Source organism: Lissotriton helveticus, chromosome 2_1 (genome assembly GCF_964261635.1).
Source record: "Lissotriton helveticus chromosome 2_1, aLisHel1.1, whole genome shotgun sequence".
NCBI lineage: Eukaryota > Metazoa > Chordata > Amphibia > Caudata > Salamandridae > Lissotriton > Lissotriton helveticus.
In genome coordinates this window covers 77,532,272-77,553,167 of record NC_136059.1, presented here as the reverse complement: position 1 = coordinate 77,553,167, position 20,896 = coordinate 77,532,272, and the positions used below count along the sequence as shown (strand labels likewise).

General features: G+C 47.5%; 1 protein-coding gene across 1 annotated transcript in view; it reads left to right on the top strand.

Moving 5' to 3' along the window:
* The first annotated feature begins 2,187 nt into the window (after nt 1–2,187).
* The window catches only part of SPR (sepiapterin reductase), an 82,855-nt gene continuing 64,146 nt past the window's right edge, over nt 2,188–20,896 (top strand). Inside the window, exon 1 of the mRNA XM_078674491.1 lies at nt 2,188–2,672. Coding sequence (XP_078530617.1) covers nt 2,333–2,672 — 340 coding nt within the window. The 5' untranslated portion in view covers nt 2,188–2,332. The remainder of the gene's footprint in view (nt 2,673–20,896) is intronic.

The following is a 20,896-nucleotide window of genomic DNA, read 5'->3' as shown; positions in this document are numbered from 1 at the left end:
ATAAATGTATTGCAGCAGTGCTGAGAAGTGCCAGTACTCTCCCATTAAATGTACTACACCAGTGCTAAGAAGTGCCGGAAGTCTCCCATTAAATGTATTGCAGCAGTGCTGAGAAGTGCTGGTGCTCTCTCTTTCAAATTAAAGTGCAAGTACTCACAGATGGCCGACTAAACACAGGGCATCTTGTGGGATGTGGTTCGGTAGCAGGGAGGGATTACACCTCCCACCCCCTCTGCCCAAGCCCACCGCATTTACACTCTCCCACCTGCATTATTCCGACACATAATGTGCCCGGTTTGTGCAACCCTGCTCCTTCACTGACATATCAATTGAAACAATGAAAGGTGCGCCCCTTTTATTCTCGCTGCAATCCAGACAAGCAGGTTTTAAACGGTGGAAGGGTGCGCGCTTCTTTTAACGGGGGAATAACCGGCTCTTAAAAAAAAAAAAAAAAAAAGACGTACAGTTTACTTCTTATTTACAGATTTCAAGATCTGGGAAGCCAGGCACGTTTGGTAGGGTAGACAAGATGAAACATCAGATTCAGGGAAGTAAAGTCTCACGAGTTTGAAATGTTTGTCCTTTTCACGTTTTAAATTTCAGGCGGTCAAGTTGTGAACAGCACAGCAGCATGATGCCGCACTTGCATATTAAACAAGCGCCGGAGTGTGGCGGCTAAAGTGAAACCAGTGGCACGTCCCGCGAGTGGTGCGATTGCGCCGCTGCTCGTAACCGTAAGCTGTCCGCCTTCCAGGGCGATTCCAAAAGGTCGTTTTCCTAGAGCAGCGCATGCGTGCTGCGCTAGGCTCGACCTAAAAACACACAAAACAAGGCTACCATGTCCCTTTTTCATTTTCTTTCTAGAAAATTGCAGTATTGTTTTATCATTATAAATACAGGACAAGTCCTAGAATGCAAAGGGAAATTGAAGTGCATATGTTTCTCAAGTATGATGATGGAAAACCTAACGTTTCAGTACTCTCCTTTAGGCCAGTAAAAACTTAATGAAATTGAAACAAGTTCACAGTCCCTGGAATGCGGGTCATTTTTTATTTAAATTTTTAATAGGTTTGTTGGCTGTGGCAGTGTAGACCTACACTGGTGGGTGCTGGATTAAAGTCTTGAGGGTGTTCTTAGTTGGAACCCATCCCTGCCCAGTACCATGAACCAGGGGTTAGACTAAAGCATGTTAAGTGCGGCGTGTTCATCATCGCATTAGTCACGTATTACTAACCCATAAGCAGCACTAACGAGGAGCTACATTTTAGCAGCAAGTGTTATGGCAGTGAGTGTGATGTGCTGCGTGAGCTCATGAGCCTGCTGTGTAGAATTACACGGTGGTCCTTTATTGATCCTGCAACCTCGCACTGGCTGCAACCCCGCGCATCAACAGAGCCAGAGCAGGCGGAAGAGCGTTCTCCCACATTGCAGCCAAAACCTGGAACAAGCTACCGATAGACATCAGACACACCCCACCCTGAACGCCTTCAGAAAGACTCAAGACCTGACTCTTCAGCTGAAAGGAGCTGCGTACGTAACCCCCCTACCTCCCAGCACCTTGAGACCCTCACGGGTGAGTAGCGTGCTTACAATTCCCCCGAGTGTTTGATTGAAGAGATAAGTCCTCAAAATACGCCAGAACTTCTATGAGTTTGACTCCATCCCCTCTGAGATTTCTTTGCATGCACTTTATTGCTTGCAAGAAAGGGTCACTACATGTCATACATTTGCTCATAAGTAAACTAAAACCATGGAAATGTCACACACCAGCATTCTGAAATATTGGCAGCTACGGGTACCAACAGTTAATACAACTTCTATGTTTGAGCTCATGACCTGAGAAAAGAACAGACCATGCAACTGCCAGAAACCTCCAGTACATGAAACAAAAGAAGCGAAGTAATCAGTGCTTTAAATTAAAAAAATAGAAGTGCAGGTACCCTGGTCCGGAGCACATGCTTGTTTCTGAGAAGTGCCGGTGCTCTCCAATTTAAAGTATTACGTCACTTCTGAGAAGTGCCGGTACTCCCCCTCTCAGAAAAAAAAGTGGCGGTACTAAGTACCGGCTCATTCAAAACACTGGAAGTAATGATAAGGGAAGGGAGTGTACAAAGACCGCCAACCACCGTTCACTGACCTCCAACTTTGCTCTCTTAAAATACAGATTGCAAAATCCTCTGTCAGTTCAGCCCCCGCCCATAATTATTGGTGACCGTCTCTGGGTGGAGGATTAGGAGAGACTCCCCTCTCCTGCCACGGTGCCTGGAGAGGAGGCGGGTGCCGTGTCTGCACCGCGCACAGATCTGGCACAGGGCAGGGCTGAGAGGCAGAGATGGAGGCGCGCATCACCGCCGCGGCGTCGCCCCCGCACGCCGCCCGCTCCCTGGGCACCGTGGCCTGTGTGCTGACGGGCGCCTCCCGGGGTCTGGGCCGCAGCCTGGCCCTGGCGTTCGCCCCCCGGGTGCGGGGCCCCGGCTCCTGCTTCCTGCTGCTCGCCCGCTCGGAGGATGCCCTGGCCGGGCTGGCGGGGGAGCTGCGGGCCCTCCGCCCCGGGCTGGAGGTGAGGTGGGAGGCGGCCGACCTGGGCTCCGAGGAGGGCCTGCGGAGGGCGGAGACGGCCGTGCGGGAGCTGCCCCGGGGGCAGGAGCGGCTGCTGCTCATCAACAACGCAGGTAAAGATAACCGGAAAATGCGTCACGGACGCACCTGCTACGTCAGGGATGCAGCTGCTGCGTCACCACGTTCACTTCCGGTTCACTGCTGGCCTCATACACCGCTGGGAGGGCAGGTGGGCTGCATACATGCCTATATGCCTCTGCCCCTCTGCTGTCACCCCACCCTGTACCCCGTAAGATTGATTTTGGGGTGCTGCCTTCAGTGTCACGATTCAAGTCGAGGGGGTTGAAAAATTCAGGCATTACACAAAGAAAAAGTGTAGTAAGTTTAAATTTTTTTTTATTTATTTGGTGCATTTTTATAAAGTGTAGTACATTTTTTATTTTTTTTATTTATTTTGTGCATTTGTATAAAGTGTAGTACATTTTTTATTTATTTATTTTGGGCATTTTTATAAAGCGCGGACATTACCCGAAGGTGTCAGAGCGCTATACAAAAGAGCCAGTTACTTTACCAGAGAACAGTGTAAATACAATAAAACAATGCAAAGAAAAACAGGAGACTTAAAATGAAGGTGACATAGACACAAAATCCAATAAAGCACGCAGGAGTGAGGAATGTACAGGAAAAATGTTTTTTTTACAATGAGGAGTGAACTTCCAAGAGGGGCCTGAGTATGAAAGTATTAGTTCTGAAGGTGTCTTTGAAAGAGGTTCATTTTGGAACGCCTAGTACCAAACATATGACTAAATTATGGTGTGCCTGGGAGTTGTTTACATATCAATATCTAAGGGCAGGCAAGTGGGATATTTAAAAAAAAAACTATTCTGCAGAATGTATTTAACGCAGAGCAGAGGCAATCTGCTTGAATCGGGTCTACTGGTATGTATGGTGTTAATCAGCCTTGCATATTTGGCAGTTTAATAAAAAAGTGCAAACAAGAACTCTTGTTTGTGTTTGCATTGCGTAAAACTGCCAACAATAAAACACCGACATGTCACATGCTGTATTTTCTCCCCCCAAGAATTAAGGGCGGAGCGGCAACCTTTGATGTTGGAGGTAGTTCTTGGAAGGGAGAGCTAGGAGCGTTTGTGAGAGGCATCAGCATGTTTTTTTGGGCAGTTTTACAAAACTCTGAGTTTGGTTTCTGCTTACAGGAGGCGGGAGACTAGCTTTGAAATGGGTGGTCTCCCGCCTAAATCGGGAGGTTTGCATGCATGGTACTGCCATTTACAGAGCGCATAATTGCATTGAAATTATCACTTGAAATGTCCTCTAAATTAGCATCAGCCATGCAGCTTTACTGGAAAATGTATATAGCGCACAAACATTGTGTGAAAATTGATTTTTTGGGCACATACAAGTACAGTGCTTTGGTTTGTTTTCACCCTATTTAAATCTTTGTTTCTATCACCCTCCAGAATCAATAAAAACAATGTACCTTATTTGTACTTTGTTTACAGCACGTTTTTTGATATATTTCTCATCTCATGTACAAGTATTTACATTTTGTGGTAGAAAACATGTGACATTCTGCAGCCTTTCCTTTCACCCTAGCCACATTCTCACTTCATTCAGATGGCAACATTCCAAATACAAAATCAAGGAAAAGAAAATAATAACATCAAACTCATGTTCAGTAACTGCAGTTTGTCAGAATACATTGCCTGGCATTTGATCTTTGCTTTGAAGCAACAGCAAAAATGGTTAAGTTAAAAGCAAAATAGAATGACATCCTCATTGCCCATTTGCCTTTGGAACTCCTGCAAGGTTATCTTAGGCTTGGTGCCGAACCTTTCTCACCCCTGCTGCTTGTCAGCGCCCTCGGCCCCCTCCTCGCCATTCAAACATAAACTTTGTACTGTACCCCGCACCATTCGAACTTCAGTCCCCAGCACATTACTGCAGTACTGCCCTTCTGCCTGCTTCTGTCAGCGTGGACTCACCCTGCTCGGCTATCCTTCACTGACTGGTTCTGTCGCCCTCTTTTCACTCTCTTACTGTACTTCTCTGCCTGTTACTATTATAGTGGCCTTTCCCCTAAACCTGCTGTTCATCCATGACTGCTTCAGTCATCCTCACACTACTGCAGTGCTGTCAAACCCTGCCTGTTTCTGTCAACATTGCCTCACCCAACTCTCCGCTATCTATACTTGACTGCTTCTGTCACCCTCGCCTCGCTGCAGTTCTTTACCTGCCTGCTTCTATCAGAGTGACCTTATCCCACTCTTTGCTGTCCATCCCTGACTGCTTCCATCACACTCACATTACTAGAGTGCTGTAATTCCCTGCCTTCTTTTATCCGCCCTGTGGCCTCACCCCCGTTGTGCTGTCCATCTTCAACTGCTTCCACCACCCCCTCCTCACTGTTGTGCTGTCCTTAGACGCCTGCTTGTTATGTTATGATATGTTATTAGGGCTTTTAAAGCGCACTTATACCCAAAGGTGTCCTGGCGCTGAGCACTGTCTAACTGGTATCCATAGGTGCAGCAGCTTATTCAGCCATGTTTACAGCCCCTTCCTAGAGGAAAGGATCTCAGTAAAAATCCTGAGATGCACTGGGAGGTTGTATGCTTGTATCACTGTGGACTCATTCCACTTTCCGCTGTTCATCCGTGACTGATTTCAACATTCTTGTCCTTTCCTTCCTGCTACTATCAAATGGCCGTTATGTGAGAATGGTCCCTGCTTGCCCAGTTATCATCATACGCTCTCCAAACACTGTGCTGTCAACCCCTTTGTGAAACTTATTCTTATTCTTATTCTTGAACCGTCTGCGGGCTCCCCCTAACTACAACGGCACCCCTAAGAGCGTCCCTTAACGCCGCAGTGAGACTCGTCACTGGCTCAAAAAAACACTCGCATATCTCCCCGGACTTTAAATCACTGAAATGGCTACCTTTTGAAGCCAGAATACAACTGAAAATCGCATGCATGACACACAAGGCTGTGCACCTGAATTCACCCGCCTATCTCACTCAAAAGCTGACAATTTCGGGTGGCTCCCGAACTACTAGAAGCACAAACAATCTTTTGCTGAAACCTCGAAGATTTCGGAAGGAAAAAACTTATAAACGCTCCTTTTCAGGAATGGCACCCAGGATCTGGAACTCACTCCCTCCGGAAACAAGGCTCATCTCCTCCGAAACAATCTTTAAGAGGGAAGTTAAAGCGATCCTCATGGCAAAATACACATGATCTATTGCTCCGTATCACTCATGAATCTGCCCTGTAAGTCCTGCCCGACCCTGGTCTACTGTACCACCCGTGTTATCGAATTACTTAACTGTATACGCTCATTCTTTGTATTTTGTTATAATGTTTGATGCACCTGGTTGATTATGTATATTGTTATATTATTGACGCACCTGGTTGACTTTGCACACTTTACCCTCTCCATCTCAACGTTCCTTACTCCCCTAATACTCTTGCACCTGTGGGACTATACACCCTGCTCACACCTACCTCAACTGTGCCCACCTTTAAACTCTAAATATTCTAAACACGCTTAAGCAAGTATATGCTCCTTATTATTGCACTTTATACTATTGACGCAATTGTTTGTCTATACACTGTGTACCGACACTACCTCACCTGTGACCTACCTCATGTCCTTTGTCCCACCTATGTAACTAGCACCTTGTACCTAACTACCTCATATATTACTCTGTATATACGCTTTATTACTTTTTATTTTTTATCCCCATGCCCTTGTAAAGCGCTCTGATATCTGCAAAGATCTTGTTCGCGCTATATAAAACTTTCAAAATAAATAAAAAATAAATGTAAAGTGCTCTAAACTCCTCGGGCGTGTTGGCGCTATATAAAACTGCAAACATCTTGACTGCTTCTATCACCTTCACCTTACTGCAGTGTCATCCTTCCATGCCTGCTTCTATCACCATGGCCTCACCCCACTCTCTGCTGTCCATCTCTGGCTACTTCTATCGCCCTCACTTCACTGCGGTACTGTACTTCAGTGCCTGCTTCTAGGACCGTGGCCTCCTCCCACTCTTGGCTGTCTGACCCTGACTGCTTCTATCACCCTCACATTACTGCAGTGCTGTCACACCCTTCCTGTTTCTGTCAACATAGCCTGCTTCTATTACTGTGGCCCCACCCCATTATTGGCTGTTCATCCCTCACTGCTTCTATCACCCTCACATTACTGCAGTGCTGTCCTTCCATGCCTGCTTTGTATCACCTCCTTGCGGTGCTATCCTTCTGTGCCTGTTCTATCACCTCCTTGAAGTGCTGCCCTTCCGTGCCTGCTTCTATCACCTCCTTGCAGTGCTGTCCTTCCATGCCAGCTTCTATTACTGTGACCCCGCCCTAGTCTTAACGGTTCACCCCTCACTGCTTCTATCACCCTCAACTCCTTGCAGTGCTATCCTTCCGTGCCTGCTTCTATTACCGTGGCCCCACCCCGGTCTTAGCTATTCATTGCTCACATCTTCTATCACCCTCACATTACTGCAGTGCTATACTTACATTCCTGGTTCTATTACAGCGGCCCCACCCCACTCTTGTCAGTTTATCCCTCACTGCTTCTATCACCCTCACATTACTGCAGTGCCATCGTTCCATGCCTGCCTCTATTACCCTGGCCCCACCCCACTCTGGCGGTTCATCCCTGACTGCTTCTATCACCCTCACCTCCTTGCAGTTCTATCCTTCCATGCCTGCTTCTATTACCGGGGCCCCACCCAAGTGTTAACGGTTCATCCCGCACGGCTTCTATCACCCCCGCCTCCTTGAGTTGCTATCCTTCCATGCCTGCTTCTATCACCGTGGCCCCACCCAAGTCTTAGCTATTCATCGCTCACTGCTTCCATCACCCTCACATTACTACAGTGCTATCCTTCCATGCCTGCTTCTATTACAATGGCCCCTCCCCAGTGTTAACGGTTCATGCAGCACTGCTTCTATCACCCCCACCTATTTGCAGGGCTATCCTTCCATGCCTGCTTCTATTACCGTGGCCCCACCCGTCTTAGCTATTCATCGATCACTGCTTCTATCACCCTCACATTACTGCAGTGCTTTCCTTACATGCCTGCTTCTATTACCGTGGCCCCACCCCACTCATTGGCGGATCATTCCTCACTGCTTCTATCACCCTCACATTACTGCAGTGCTATCCTTCCATGCCTGCCTCTATTACCCTGGCCCCACCTACTCTTGGCGGTTCATCCCTCACTGCTTCTATCGCCCTCACCTCCTTGCAGTGCTATCCTTCCATGCCTTCTTCCATCCCCCTCACCCCTTTGTAGTGCTATCCTTCCATGCCTGCTTCTATTACCGTGACCCCACCAACTCTTGGCGGTTCATACCCCACTGCTTCTATCACCCTCACCTCCTTGCAGTGCTATCCCTCCATGCCTGCTTCTATCATCCTCACGTCCTTGCAGTGCTATCCTTCTGTGTCTGCTTCTATCACCCTCACCTCCTTGCTATGCTATCCTTCCATGCCTGCTTCTATTACAGTGGCCCCACCCACTGTTGGCTGTTCATTCCTCACTGCTTCTGTGGAGGAGGTGTGGCGCAGCGGCCAGGGTGCCTGACTCCGGACCACGGGTTTCACGGTTCGATCCCCGGTGCTGGCGGCAGGTTAGCCCAGCACCATGCGACTCTGGGCATTAGCTCGCTTAATCTTCCCGACAGCCCCCAGTGCCGGGACACCTCTCTGGAGGTCGCTGTGTGCTTTCCAAAAGCTGGTATTTCATTTTTTTTATTTCTATCACCCTCCCCTTCTTGCAGTACTATCTTTCCGTGCCTGCTTTGTATCACCCTCACAGTGAGGTGCAGTGCTATCCTTCCATGCTTGCTTCTATTACCCTGGACCCACCCCACGCTTTGCGGTTCATCACTCACTGCTTCTACCACTCGCAGCTCCTTGCAGCGTTATCCTTCCGTGGTGCCTGCTTCTATCACCCTCACATTACTGCAGTGCTAGCCTTCCGTGCCTGCTTCTATCACCTTCACCTCCTTGCAGTGCTATCCTTCCGTGTGTCAGGGACTGTCCAGGACTATGTCAGGAACTCAGTCAGGGACTTGCGCAAGGACTGGGAACTGGGTATAAAAAGGAACATCGAAAAAGGAGTACAGCGCTGCCCAGGATCACACAGGAAGTCAGTGGAGAAAAAGCATCCAAAGGGGAAGCCTGTACAAGCAAACAAGATGGGAAAGACTCAAAGGATGGGCACTCAAGAGGCTGTTTAGCAATCAGAATAACTATACCCAGGATGGACGTGCAAGATATGTATATATAAAACAACATTAACAAGAAAGGGAATGTGGGGTAAAGCACTCGGGAGCTCCACACAGTAAGACTGAAGCTCAGTAAGTTCCTCACCCAAAATTGCTGTTACAGATACGGACTGCAAATACCCACATATAGGATATGCATGCAAAGGCAGGGTCTGTGGCGCTTATACCTATGGTGATATTATAAATGTAACTCAAAGACCATACTCACAGTGAACAAGAAACACCACCTAGGTAGTCAGATGTGCTCACGGATCCTGGTGATCAAACATGAACACGCAAGGCAGTAATACCAAGGGAGTAGAACTAAACACACACACAATAGACCAGGAGCTAGAAAGAAGGAGTGTTTAACAGGAAAGGACGGAAATCAGAGGGCACGCTTGGCAGAAAGCAAGTAACAAACATACAAGGTAAAAGAAGCAAGACAGTAGGAACAGTAGACTGTAAACTAGGAACTGGAACCAAGGAAATGAGAAGAAAAGCAGATACTGGAAAAGGATATACAGAAGAGGAGGCTACAAGGGTGTACTAGATTAGTTTTGAACCAGAAGACAAGAAAACACAGTAGCACTGAAGGCTGTGCTGGAGCAGAGATAAGAATTGAGCAAAAGCTCAAGAGCCAAGGTAGCACTACAGGCAGTGCTAGTTCAGGAACAAGAAGTTACTATAGCGCAGGAGTCAAGGTTGCACTGCAGGCATTGTTAGTTCAAGGAAACAGGAAATAGCTACAGCTCAGGAGCCAAGGAGTCAAGAGAGCACTGCAAGCAATGCAAATCAGCAAGAAAAAATAGCTGAAGCTCAGGAACAGGAACAAAGAATAACTATAGCTCAGGAAACAAAGTAGCACCGCAGCCAGTGCTAATTCAGGCGCAAGGAATAACTATAGCTCAGGAATCAAGCAAGAGGATTAACTATGGCTCAGGAATCAAGGACCAAGGATTAACTATAGCTCAGGAATTAAGTAATATCAAAAGCTCAGGAAACAAAGATCGGTCTCACCGGAAGACAGCTACAATGACCAACCTTGGCTTGAAGGGAGCTGGGGCTTAAAATAGTTCACACTAATCACATGCTTCAGGTGTGAGCAGGCTAGCAGCAGCCAGCCACAGGTGAGCAGAATTCCTCCACCCATCCTTGGCCTGCAGGGTGGACACGAAGCAGTGAGCATGGAATTCTAGGTAACAGAGTGTCAAACATTAGCAGGCTGGCTTCAAGTATGAGCAGGCTGGTTTTCACAAACCCTGACATGGATTGTGAATGGATGCCTATTCCCAAATAGTGACCAAATGATGGAAGTCAGGATATGCATGCAGGAGAGTACATGGAAGCTTATTAGAACTCAGGAAAGCCACACTATGCACACCTCTGGTGGTGGCCACGAGAGTTCAGGGAGCGAACCGTGACATCGTGCCTGCTTCTATCACCCTCACCTCCTTGCAGTGCTATCCTTCCGTGCCTGCTTCTATCACCCTCACCTCTTTGCAGTGCTATCCTTCCATGCCTGCTTCTATCACCCTCACCTCTTTGCAGTGCTATCCTTCCATGCCTGCTTCCTTCACCCTCACCTCCTTGCAGTGCTATCCTGTGCCTGCTTCTATTACTGTGACCCCACACTCTTGGCGATTCATCCCTCACTGCTTCTATCACTCTCACATTACTGTAATGCTATCCTTCCATGTCTGCTTCTGTTACCCTGGCCTCACTCCACTCTTGGTGGTTCATCCCTGACTGCCTCTATCACCCTCACATTACTGCAGTGCTATCCTTCCTTACCTGCTTTGTATCACCTCCTTGCAGTGCTATCCTTCTGTGCCTGTTCTATCACCTCCTTGCAGTGCTATCCTTCCGTGACTGCTTCTATCATCTCCTTGCAGTGCTATCCTTCCGTGCCTGTTCTATCACCTCCTTGCAGTGCTATCCTTCCCTGCCTGTTCTATCACCTCCTTGCAGTGCTATCCTTCCGTGCCTGCTTCTATCATCTCCTTGCAGTGCTATCCTTCCATGCCTGCTTCTATCACCTCCTTGCAGTGCTATCCTTCCGTGCCTGTTCTATCACCTCCTTGCAGTGCTATCCTTCCGTGCTTGCTTTGTATCACCATGGCCTCACCCCTCTCCCCGCTGACAATCCTTGAATTGTCCAAATATTTTCCTCCTCACCTTTCCCCTGTAGCCCTTCAATTCACTGTGTGCACCTCCTTTCCTCTACTTCTGCTAAGCCCACTCAACAGCGTGCCTCCCTTCCTTTTTCTCTCACACCTCTCTCACTTCTGCTACCCTCACACTGACTACTGCTTTACCCTCTGATCCTTGTACCTAATGCGCGCTCTCTGTACCTTCACACTCGCTACTTCATCTCTGCCAATGTTTCTACTATTGGTGATTCAACTCAAACCGCCTAATCAAAGCATCCTTCATGCACTCATATGTCAGACTGTCTTTCTCAGGAATCCTTTCAATTACTTCAGTCCCTTCCCTAGGGAGGCTCAGTAAAGTCGCTGCTTTGGACTGACTATTAAGACCTTGAGCCTTAGATGCTAGATGAAAGGCACGCATCCAACTGAGAATATCAGTGCCAGGGACATACATGTGTATCAATTCTTTTGGTACCTTGGTGGTATTTTCCTTTCCCTGGGACTTTGAAGTGGACTCACCATTCACAGAGCAAAGCCCTCTAACAGCTGCTAACTTGAGCTTCTCTTTCTCCAGGGCTATCCGCTCTTTCTCCAATTCCCTATCCTTCTCTTTCTCCTGTCTCTCCCTTTCTTTCTCCAGACTCTCCCTTTCCCTTTCCCTCTCCTTCTCTTTCTCCTGTCTCTCCCTTTCCCTCTCTTTCTCCTTCCAAGGCCACTCTTCCTGTCTGACCCTTCGCTGCTCCTCTTCTGCCTGACGGGCCATCCTTCGCTTCTCTCTCTCAAACTCCTTGTTTTCTTCTTTGCTAAATCCTTAGCTTCCTGGAGTTTCAGCTGAAGTTTAAGGGTCTCTGCTAGCTCAGTCCCTCCTAAGGAGGCAAATCCTGGGGCAGGGGAAAAGGTAGCCCTGGAGATAGGGGGAGGTGAAAGTCTAGGGGCAGGTCTAGGGGCAGGTCTAGGGGAATACCTAGAGGAAATCATAGGGGAAAGCCTTGGGGAAAGCTTTTGGGCAGGTATAGGAGAAGCCTGCACTGACTGACTTGGCAGGCTTGTGGTAACAGTGCTCTCCAACTCTTGCACAACAGTGACCTCTTGCTCAAAGCATTTTGTCATGTGGTTAATCAAGTGCTCCCTGTCCTTAGACCGTGAGACTTTCCACCCCCTGTCAGCACACATTTGCTTTAATTGCTCCACAGTCAAGTTCTGCAGTTCCAATTCCTCTCCAATGTTATCTGCCATTTTACATATAGCTTATACCCATAAGCTAGATATATCTGCTGGAATTATCAACTGGCCTCAGTGTCCACTGAGCCTGAAGTCTAGTGATCCCACCACTGCCACCAAAGTTAGACCCTGCTTCCTGGGCACCATGGCACTCGGGGGTAACTGCGCTCCAATCGCATCAATTGGAGTGTTCCCCCACTGGTGTCCTGGGGCCTCAGTACTAGTGTACCTAAAACTGGATAACCAAGTACTCCTCTCCAGCACTTGACTCTCTCAGGGTAGCGAGACAGAGCAGTCTAAGGCTTACTCAAGGAGGTGAGGTGGGGTTAGACATTCAGAATACAGTGCACACCGTGCCACCAGCTGATAAACTCAATGTCCAGTCAGTGCTTTACTTTTTATAAAAGAAAAGTACTTTAATACACACAAGATAATTATACTACACATAAAACTAGGATAAACAGTGAAAACCAGATGTCTCTATAACCCTCTGGGACAGAGTTCTGACCCCAAACAGTATTATAGCGCCAAGACGCCAAGCACTATAAAACACAGTTAACATGAAAACACACAATAAGCGTTGCATATTACAGACCATGTTACACAGGGCTGCTCTCATTCACTAGAGCCTTTATACCAATCTTTGGATTAAAAGGATATAGTTTCAGCATATGATGTGAAGTCAAATGTTCTTGATCAGCCCCATAACGCCCACCCAAAGCAACAGAAGTGCCCTCCCGTCCTGAGTGAGGACACTGCTCTAGTGGTGTCAGGGATCCGACGAAAGGTGCCTGATGTATTGGCACAGTTTACTGGAGACCCACTAGTCCAGTAGCCACTAGCTAGCTGTAGGAGGGTAGTGGCTGGACAGAGTGCCAGTTCATCCTGATACCCCCAGAGATCACAAAAAGAAAGGTGGGGGCCTGTTTCACTGGCCTCTATTCCCAACTACTGCTTGTACAGGCTCCCACAGCGCAGGGGAGGTTAGATTTGTCTCACCTTCAAGGACTAGAATCAATCTTCCCCCTCTCTGGCTCCCTTGATGTGCTGCAAGCATCCTTCTCCATCAGCTTCCTTGAAGCACCACAAACTTTCCTTTCCACACCAACTCCTTTGATGTGCTATAAGCTTCCTTTCCACACTTTGGGCAGCTGTCTGTAATTTCCTTGTTCAAAAGCGCACGCTCCACAAGCCTCACAGAAGCAGCTGGTCTGCAATGTTGCTGATGCCCTGGATTCTCCTTGAATTCTTGGCAGCAGACTCCATCCGTCATAGAGAAAACTGCCTTAGTTCCAGACGCAGTGAACAGTCTTATCTCCTGCCTTCACTCTGCGGGTTGCACCTGGCTATCTTCAGACAAACCTGGTGTGGCCGCCTCTTCAGTCATAGACCAGTCTTGAACAACAGCTGACCACTCAGGCCAGACTTTTATCACCTCTGATTGATAGGCTCATCCAAACAGAGGGTCTGCTACTTTTGCATCCTGAATACACCTCCAACCAAAAACCATTCATTGCATGTCCAATGCATGGGTAAAGCATGCACAATTTCCCTTCATGTTTTCCTGGTACCAGCCTGTGCAAATCCCTAAAGAGGAATTTTAATTAACTCCAGCCCAGGAGGCACTGACCAGTGGGGGAGGGTCCTCTTAGCAGAGTTAGTGCAGCTAAACCCAGATAAGAGCTGAGTGTCTACCTCAGCCCACCAGGCCTTCCCATTGAAATGGGGAGGGGCACGGGGAGCTGGGATGTCCAGCAGAACAGCTCTCATTCCTCACACTGGCTCAGCTCTCCATTCTTCCCCAGTACACCCACAGGCTCTCAAACACATGTCAGGTAGACAAAGGCAACAGGACCACAGGCATGGCAGACTGCACAGACTTGGGCAGGAGGGGGCCTAAGGACTCACCCCTCCTGACTATAGTTGTATTGCTGCCACCACTGTCAGTCTACCACTGCCTTAATAGAGAGGGCAGTAGCCAATCTCTGAAAAATAGGGGTGCACCAGGCATGCCCCCTCGACCTCAGAGCCAAGCTCTAGGGTCTCAATCCATGTAAACAGGGAGACCCTCAGTGGACATGTATGGTAGTCATGGTCACTGAGGTAGGGATCTAGAAACTATACAGTAGCTTTTGAGTGACTTGCCTGGAGATTAACATAAGGCAGGGGAAGCACACTCTCCAGAGACATGCAGGAGACTTCCCGTCCCAACAGTGATCCATATTGGAAAACTCTCCGATATCTGGGGGGGGGAAGTACCTGTCCTGGAGGAGAGTCCGATGGCGAAGGGGTCCCTCTCACAGTAACACAATGGAGAAGACAAACCTCAGGCTGTATCAGATGTGATTTTAGCATAGGCACTGGAAGAAGGTGTGCCGGGGAGCTGCAGCACCCCCAAAGTAGCTATGCTGAAGTTCTGAAAGTGATGAGCAATGAAGATACCTGTACATTTTTGTTTCATTTTGTCACATCTGCAGTGGGTCCAGAGACAGGTCGGATGTCAGACTATGTCTTCTGACAAATTATTCTTTTAATATGGTAGCTGGTGTTTAGATTTCTTTCTCTGACTGCCAAGTGAGTGGATTTTGTAAAGTCAACTATGTAACAGTCTGTAATTTTTTCTAACACACAACAGCATTTAATGACCTATACACGAACTGCACAAATATTACAATATCAGCAATTAAGAAAGCACTAAAAGGCTTATTTTTGTAATTCTCAAATGTGCTGGAAACTGGGATTTTTAAAGAATCAAAACAAATCAAGCAGACATTATGGTTTGTGTGCTCTATAGTTTTATCAGTAAAACTGTATGCATTTGCAAATTTAGTGGCTATTTCAATGCAGAATGTACTTTCTGTAAATGATACCGCACTACCATACCATGCTTTAGTAAAATCCTAAATGCAGCACTGACTACATATCGCCTACTTCCCCCTCTCCTGCTGAAAAGGCGTGGTTCATTTGCTGTATTTGTTCTTTGTGTGACTTTTGGACTTTTGACACTCCTTTGACTTCAGTGATGTTACACTGATTGCATCACCCCGCTCTGAAACTATTCCAGCACCACAGACTTTAAACACAGATTTTCGTTATCTGGTTGTCCTCCATTATGATCATTATTGATATTAATAACCTCATGCCACCTATCTGATATATCATGGCCTGCATAGGATATTTTTCACGCTGTTTGATCTTTTTAATGCTATGCTCCTTCACATGCACTCAGAGTGCCTTTGTTGTGCTGTGGCTCTTTGAAAATGGTGTGCTTTCCCATTCCCAAGAGTTACTGTGAGATGTCTTGAATTCTTGGTCAGTCTTTTTGAAATAGCAATGACTGTTTTTAGACCTAACTAATGGCTAATCTGCCTTGTGTATACAGTTTACTCCTCGCTTGAGGGTAGGTGATTGAACAGAACCCTGCCACGCACTTGGGTGTTTGAGCTGGACGTTGAACAAAGTTGTCATTTATACACTAAATGTGTCTGTGTTAGTTAGGGATATTGCCTGAGGATGGCTGCAAATTAGAGCTCTCAATAGTCTCCCACACCACTCCAACATGATAGCAACTACGAAACATGGAAAATGCACCCTAGCTTTACCTTCCACCGAACCAAAACCTTAATCACTACTGTGGTTCTCGGTCATCAGGGAGCCTGGAACTATCCGATAAGAAAGACCAGCCCTTAAGTGGGCGAAGTAGCCAGGAATGGCCCAAGGAAGTCAAAGCAAATCCTGCTTCCAATGCCCGTTTCTGGACATTTCCAATACGAGTGGCCCAAATTCTATGGACTTTGCCTTACTTTCTGGTTTCTATTGAAGCCAGTGCATATCCATCTCCCACACACTTTCTAAAGTTCCGCTTACCTAGAATATATCCGTCTAACATGTATCTGGCCCGGTGAAAAATAAAACGTTGAAATTCTGATGCATGCTGAAAACAGAGAGCAGTACGATAGTTTTGAGATTTGAAAAAAAAAAAATGGGCCATATCACTGAGGTCGAGAGTAGGCCTAAGTAGCTCTGTCTAGGTTGAATTCATTTAATATATACAAAAACTGGTAGTAAGGGATGCTATCAATGTCGGTCTCATATTGCTGTGCACCAGCCATGCATCTAGCGACAGCAGAAGCCCTATCATTGCCGTATCAGTTTCCCATGGAGCGTATGGCCCTTTCACTTGCTTTACCTTTATTGCATAGGGCTATGTTATGACCAAAGGTGGGTTGTGAAAATAAGAAGTAGAATTCTACTGTTAAACCAATCCTCCGAACCAAAAGAGATATATGACCAAGAGAAAGACACAGAAGCTAGTCAACCCTTTTAGGGAAAATGGGGTAAGGAAGAGAGAGAAATTGCTTCACTCTGGATTGGAAATGGCATCTTGGGGAGATGTAGTTATGCAGGTAAGTCTCGCGAGGAATGGGACCCGTTCTTCAAATACAATGTGAGAGTCCTAATATACGACATTCATGAACTAGTTATCACAGATAAGTTTTGGTGACCATAATATATTATAACCCAGCCCTAGACTAACCAGGTTTTGCCAGCTGAATGTTTCTAAGAAGCCCAAGAGTACCTGCTAGCTACCCTTCGGAGGACTTTGTGAACTCAACTCTAAGTGGAATGCACAGGGAGTAAGGGGAAACCAAGAAGACAGGACTCTGAGCCAGGGAAAGAGTCAGAAGTGGTACAATAATGGAACGAGCTCTGCACAGGACAGAAAGGGTACGTACATCATGCGCAGTACTAGTGGTAACTGCAAAAAGAGGAAAAAGCGGGTTAAGAAGGGAGAACACAACAGAAGTGCCAGACATGTATTCCCTCCTTAACAAATATATGAAGGACCACATTGACAAACATTCTTTGAGCTGGCAAGAACTGGCCATTTCAGATGCCTGCTTTCGGGAATCCTTTTCTCTGGGTCGGTCGACGTTCATATCTCCTAAATTACACGTGCAGTATTATAAAATGTGCCGTAATTTATACTATACTCCTAGCAGGATTATTAAATGGGGGGGACGGAAAAGGTACCTGATGCCCTAGATGTCAACTTAGGGGGCCGATATGGTACATATGTTTGCCACTTGACCTTCCTTATCCCTCATAAAATCACAGATCACTGATTTCTTTTCCATTAAATTGAATATTCAGGAATCCCTAACCCCCGCTGTGAGTCTCCTGGGAGTATCTGAAATTGAGAGAGCGGCAAGGGGTAGGGGGTTGGTCTTCATCACCATGACCATTTACCGTTTATGTATTGCTTCGGCTTGGCTAGACAGTAATCCACCAGTGTTTCAACAGTGGCTAGCAAGGGTGTTGGCAGCCTGTAATTTAGAAAAGGCAATCTTCCTACGGAAAGGGATTCGTAGTAACCTGGTTCGAGTCTCGGTAATGTTTCTAAACCTCCTGTGATTCTGGGCAAATCACTTAATCTCCCCGTGCCTAACAAAAATGAATGTGTGTCCTCATGTAACGTAACTGGTGCTATGTAAAGTGCTCTGATACCAGGTTCGGTTCCGGTCAAGTACGCGCTATATAAAACTCTGCCAAAAAAAACAAGCATTACAATGCAATGGTCTCGGCATTATTAAAGGTAGAGCTATTGGCATTGCTCATGACCTTTTTTTTTTTTTTTTAAATCCTAAATAAACGGCATTGTCATTTACACTGCCAATAGCTTAATCGCTCGCATATGCATGACCTATTGCATTTACACCCACACAGAGCCACACACACACACATACAGAGCCACCCACACAGTCATTCACATAGAGCCACCCACACACACAGAGCCACCTACACAGAGCCACCCTCACACAGACAGAGCCACCCACACAAAGAGCCACCTACAAAAAAAGCTATCTACACAGGAGGAAAAAGTAAGATGGGTAGCCCCTTATGCAGACCCCTGCCTATCAGTGACTGTTCTGCTGGAACATCCGAATGCATAATTTACACATCTCTCACGCCTTCCTGCCCCCTGTTTCCACAGCATGGCTTCCTTTCCAAATGCAGTGTATTCCTACCCTTTGTTTGGGAATGTTTACCGGCGCCCTCAAACGCTTTCCACGACTCACAGGCAGTAAATACGAAGCACCTCGAGGCGCCGCGCGCACAAAGAGGTTGGAGTGTCACTGCATCCAAGACTAATGTAGAGACTCATTCCCTGACCCTGTGTTGTGGCTTTGTCAAAAAGTTGGTTGCATATGGTAATAAGCAGCAACTGTAGCTTGTGAGTAAATTGGAAACTTTCCCTTGCAGCGCATTGACACATGACGCCTTACAGTCAAGCCGTCCGCCGTTTAAAACCACATTCCATTTCAATTATCAAGGAGGCTCGCCTGATGCTGTTACACACAATATTGACAGGCTGGCCTGCAGCCTGCCTGCCAGCTGCCTTAACAGGATAGCCTGCTCCGTGTCAATGTGAGTTTACCATTTGTGTTGACAGGGCTCTATGTTCCTTGGCGACCTCACATACACTGCCCCATAAGTATAGCAGCAACAGGGGGGGAAAAGCAGAACTCACAGAGTTGTACCTCAACCTGAGCGCATGCCGGAATATCAATCAACCGTCGCCAGACCCCTCTAACTATTACCAGAAATGTGAAACAACCCCCTGCCAGCTGGCCTCTGATCCTATTAAGATGCACGCTGTCTCTGCTAGGTAGCAAAAGACGCCTGTTTACTACCCAAAAGAAGAGTAAATGTTTGATAACTCCAAGACCTTGTACTGAGTGACCTTCCGACGTGATCCTATGCTCACTCTGGGGCATTAAATTGAGTTAATTAAACTTCTGGCAAACAAACATGTCCCAGCTAACTCCTTGGCCGGCCCTGAAATGTTGCTGGGCCAGTATTCCCAAACACCCCCAGCCTAGGGCGAAAGTGCCCGGCCTCCACCGTGACGTGGAAGGGCGCGCACCTGGCCCCGAGGCTGGTATGGTAACACCTTTAAAATGCACACAGAACGCCTTTTTTAGCATTGTGCTCCTCTGTCTCTCGACACTTTGCATAACCGGCCCCAATGCTCACTGTGCACTGCAAGGTCGGGGCCTAGCCTGTGCATGCTGTCCCGGTGTACGTGGCCTCCATTTACCCATAGCCCTCTCCCCTGGTTGCTGAATGCTGTCCCCGACCAGAGTGGACAAACGGCGTGACGGGAAGGAGCAAAGGGGGGGTTGCGAAACTGCAGGCGACATTTGCAGCAGTGCACACGTGACAACTGTGGGGGAGGTAAGGCCCGGGTGCCTCCTGTACATTTTGAAGGTCCTGCTCCTCAGTAGGATGCCTGCGGTCTATCTAAATTTCATGTGTCCTGCGACATATCTGGTCGATATGTCGCAACCCTGTGGAGGCAAAGTGAAAACCGCATCTACCCTTTATGCATGCAGCCCCACTTCTAATGTTGTGCACTCAGTATGCCTCTTGGGAGTTTGATTGTCCCCGAGCCTGCCTCTGAATTCCTGCATGACCGGAGGGGCATATATTACACCCTCATTCTGTAATCTGGCCCGTGCACGGATTCCATTGTCAAAATCATTAAAATATGGAATGGACCAGCAGCGGTCATGTTTAAAAGAAAAACGCAGTTCCCTAAGTAAATTAAAGTAACTGACGCTGCCAGACGCGCCTATCGCCCGGCCATAAATGCGTTCGGAACGCCTTGGCTTCCGCCAGAATCTTGGCACCTTTTTAACATCCAAGGGTTTGTGCCCCTTGCCCCGAATAATACATATAAGCAGAAAGGTTACCCACGCCTGTAAATTCACTGACGGTAAAAGCACTCACTGACCCGGTCCCCAGTACCATTGCACTTGGGATCCCCGTTCCTGTGCATTGCGTCATAGCGCTTGTTCTACCACCGGAACACAATTGTAGAATGTGGGGGAGGCAGAGGTGGGACATGTGACGCGAACTCCGTCTCCGAAGGGAGGCAGCACTGTTCTTATTGGCGCTAACCTCTAGACACTTGAACCCAGCACGGCAGAGTATGCCACAGGTGAGCGCCTAAGAAAAGAAAGGTAGGGGCATACAGGAGTTAAAAGAGCTCTCCAGAGACGCACTTTTACAAAGACATGCCGCCTATATATTACCCCTGCTCCGGAAACTGCACTGACCCCGCGTGACCGCAAGGATCCCCGAAAAACAGCCCGGGCTGAAATAAAGAGTGACTGGAGGGAGGGAGGGGGAGCACGACGACCATGTTTCTCCGAGGCGAGGCGGAAATGCCTCAGAGAAACACACGGTCATTTTCGCATTCGGGGGCGTGTTTTTGGCTTCTGAGTGACGGATGATGTCACAGGTAGAAAGAACGCCAAAAACACGCTCCCGAATCCGAAAGAGACGGGGCTCGATTGGAGTGACGCCCCTCTCCTCCAATGGCTGGCCTCCGTTTAGGAAGCCAGTCAATGGAGGAGAGATGGTGGAGAGAGGCGGGTTCAAGCCCCGTAAAAAAAAAACATTAATTCTCCGACCGGATCCTGCGCAAGCGCAGCTTTTAGGTCCTCGACCTAAAAAGGGCCTTAGGAGATTAGGTTGGGTACTGGACTGGATAGACTCAAGGAGTTGTTGATGTTAGGCACGTTGCACTTTAGTCTGGTGTGTATAAAGGATTCATGCACTCTGTCTGTCCCTATTGGACGTGTTTACAT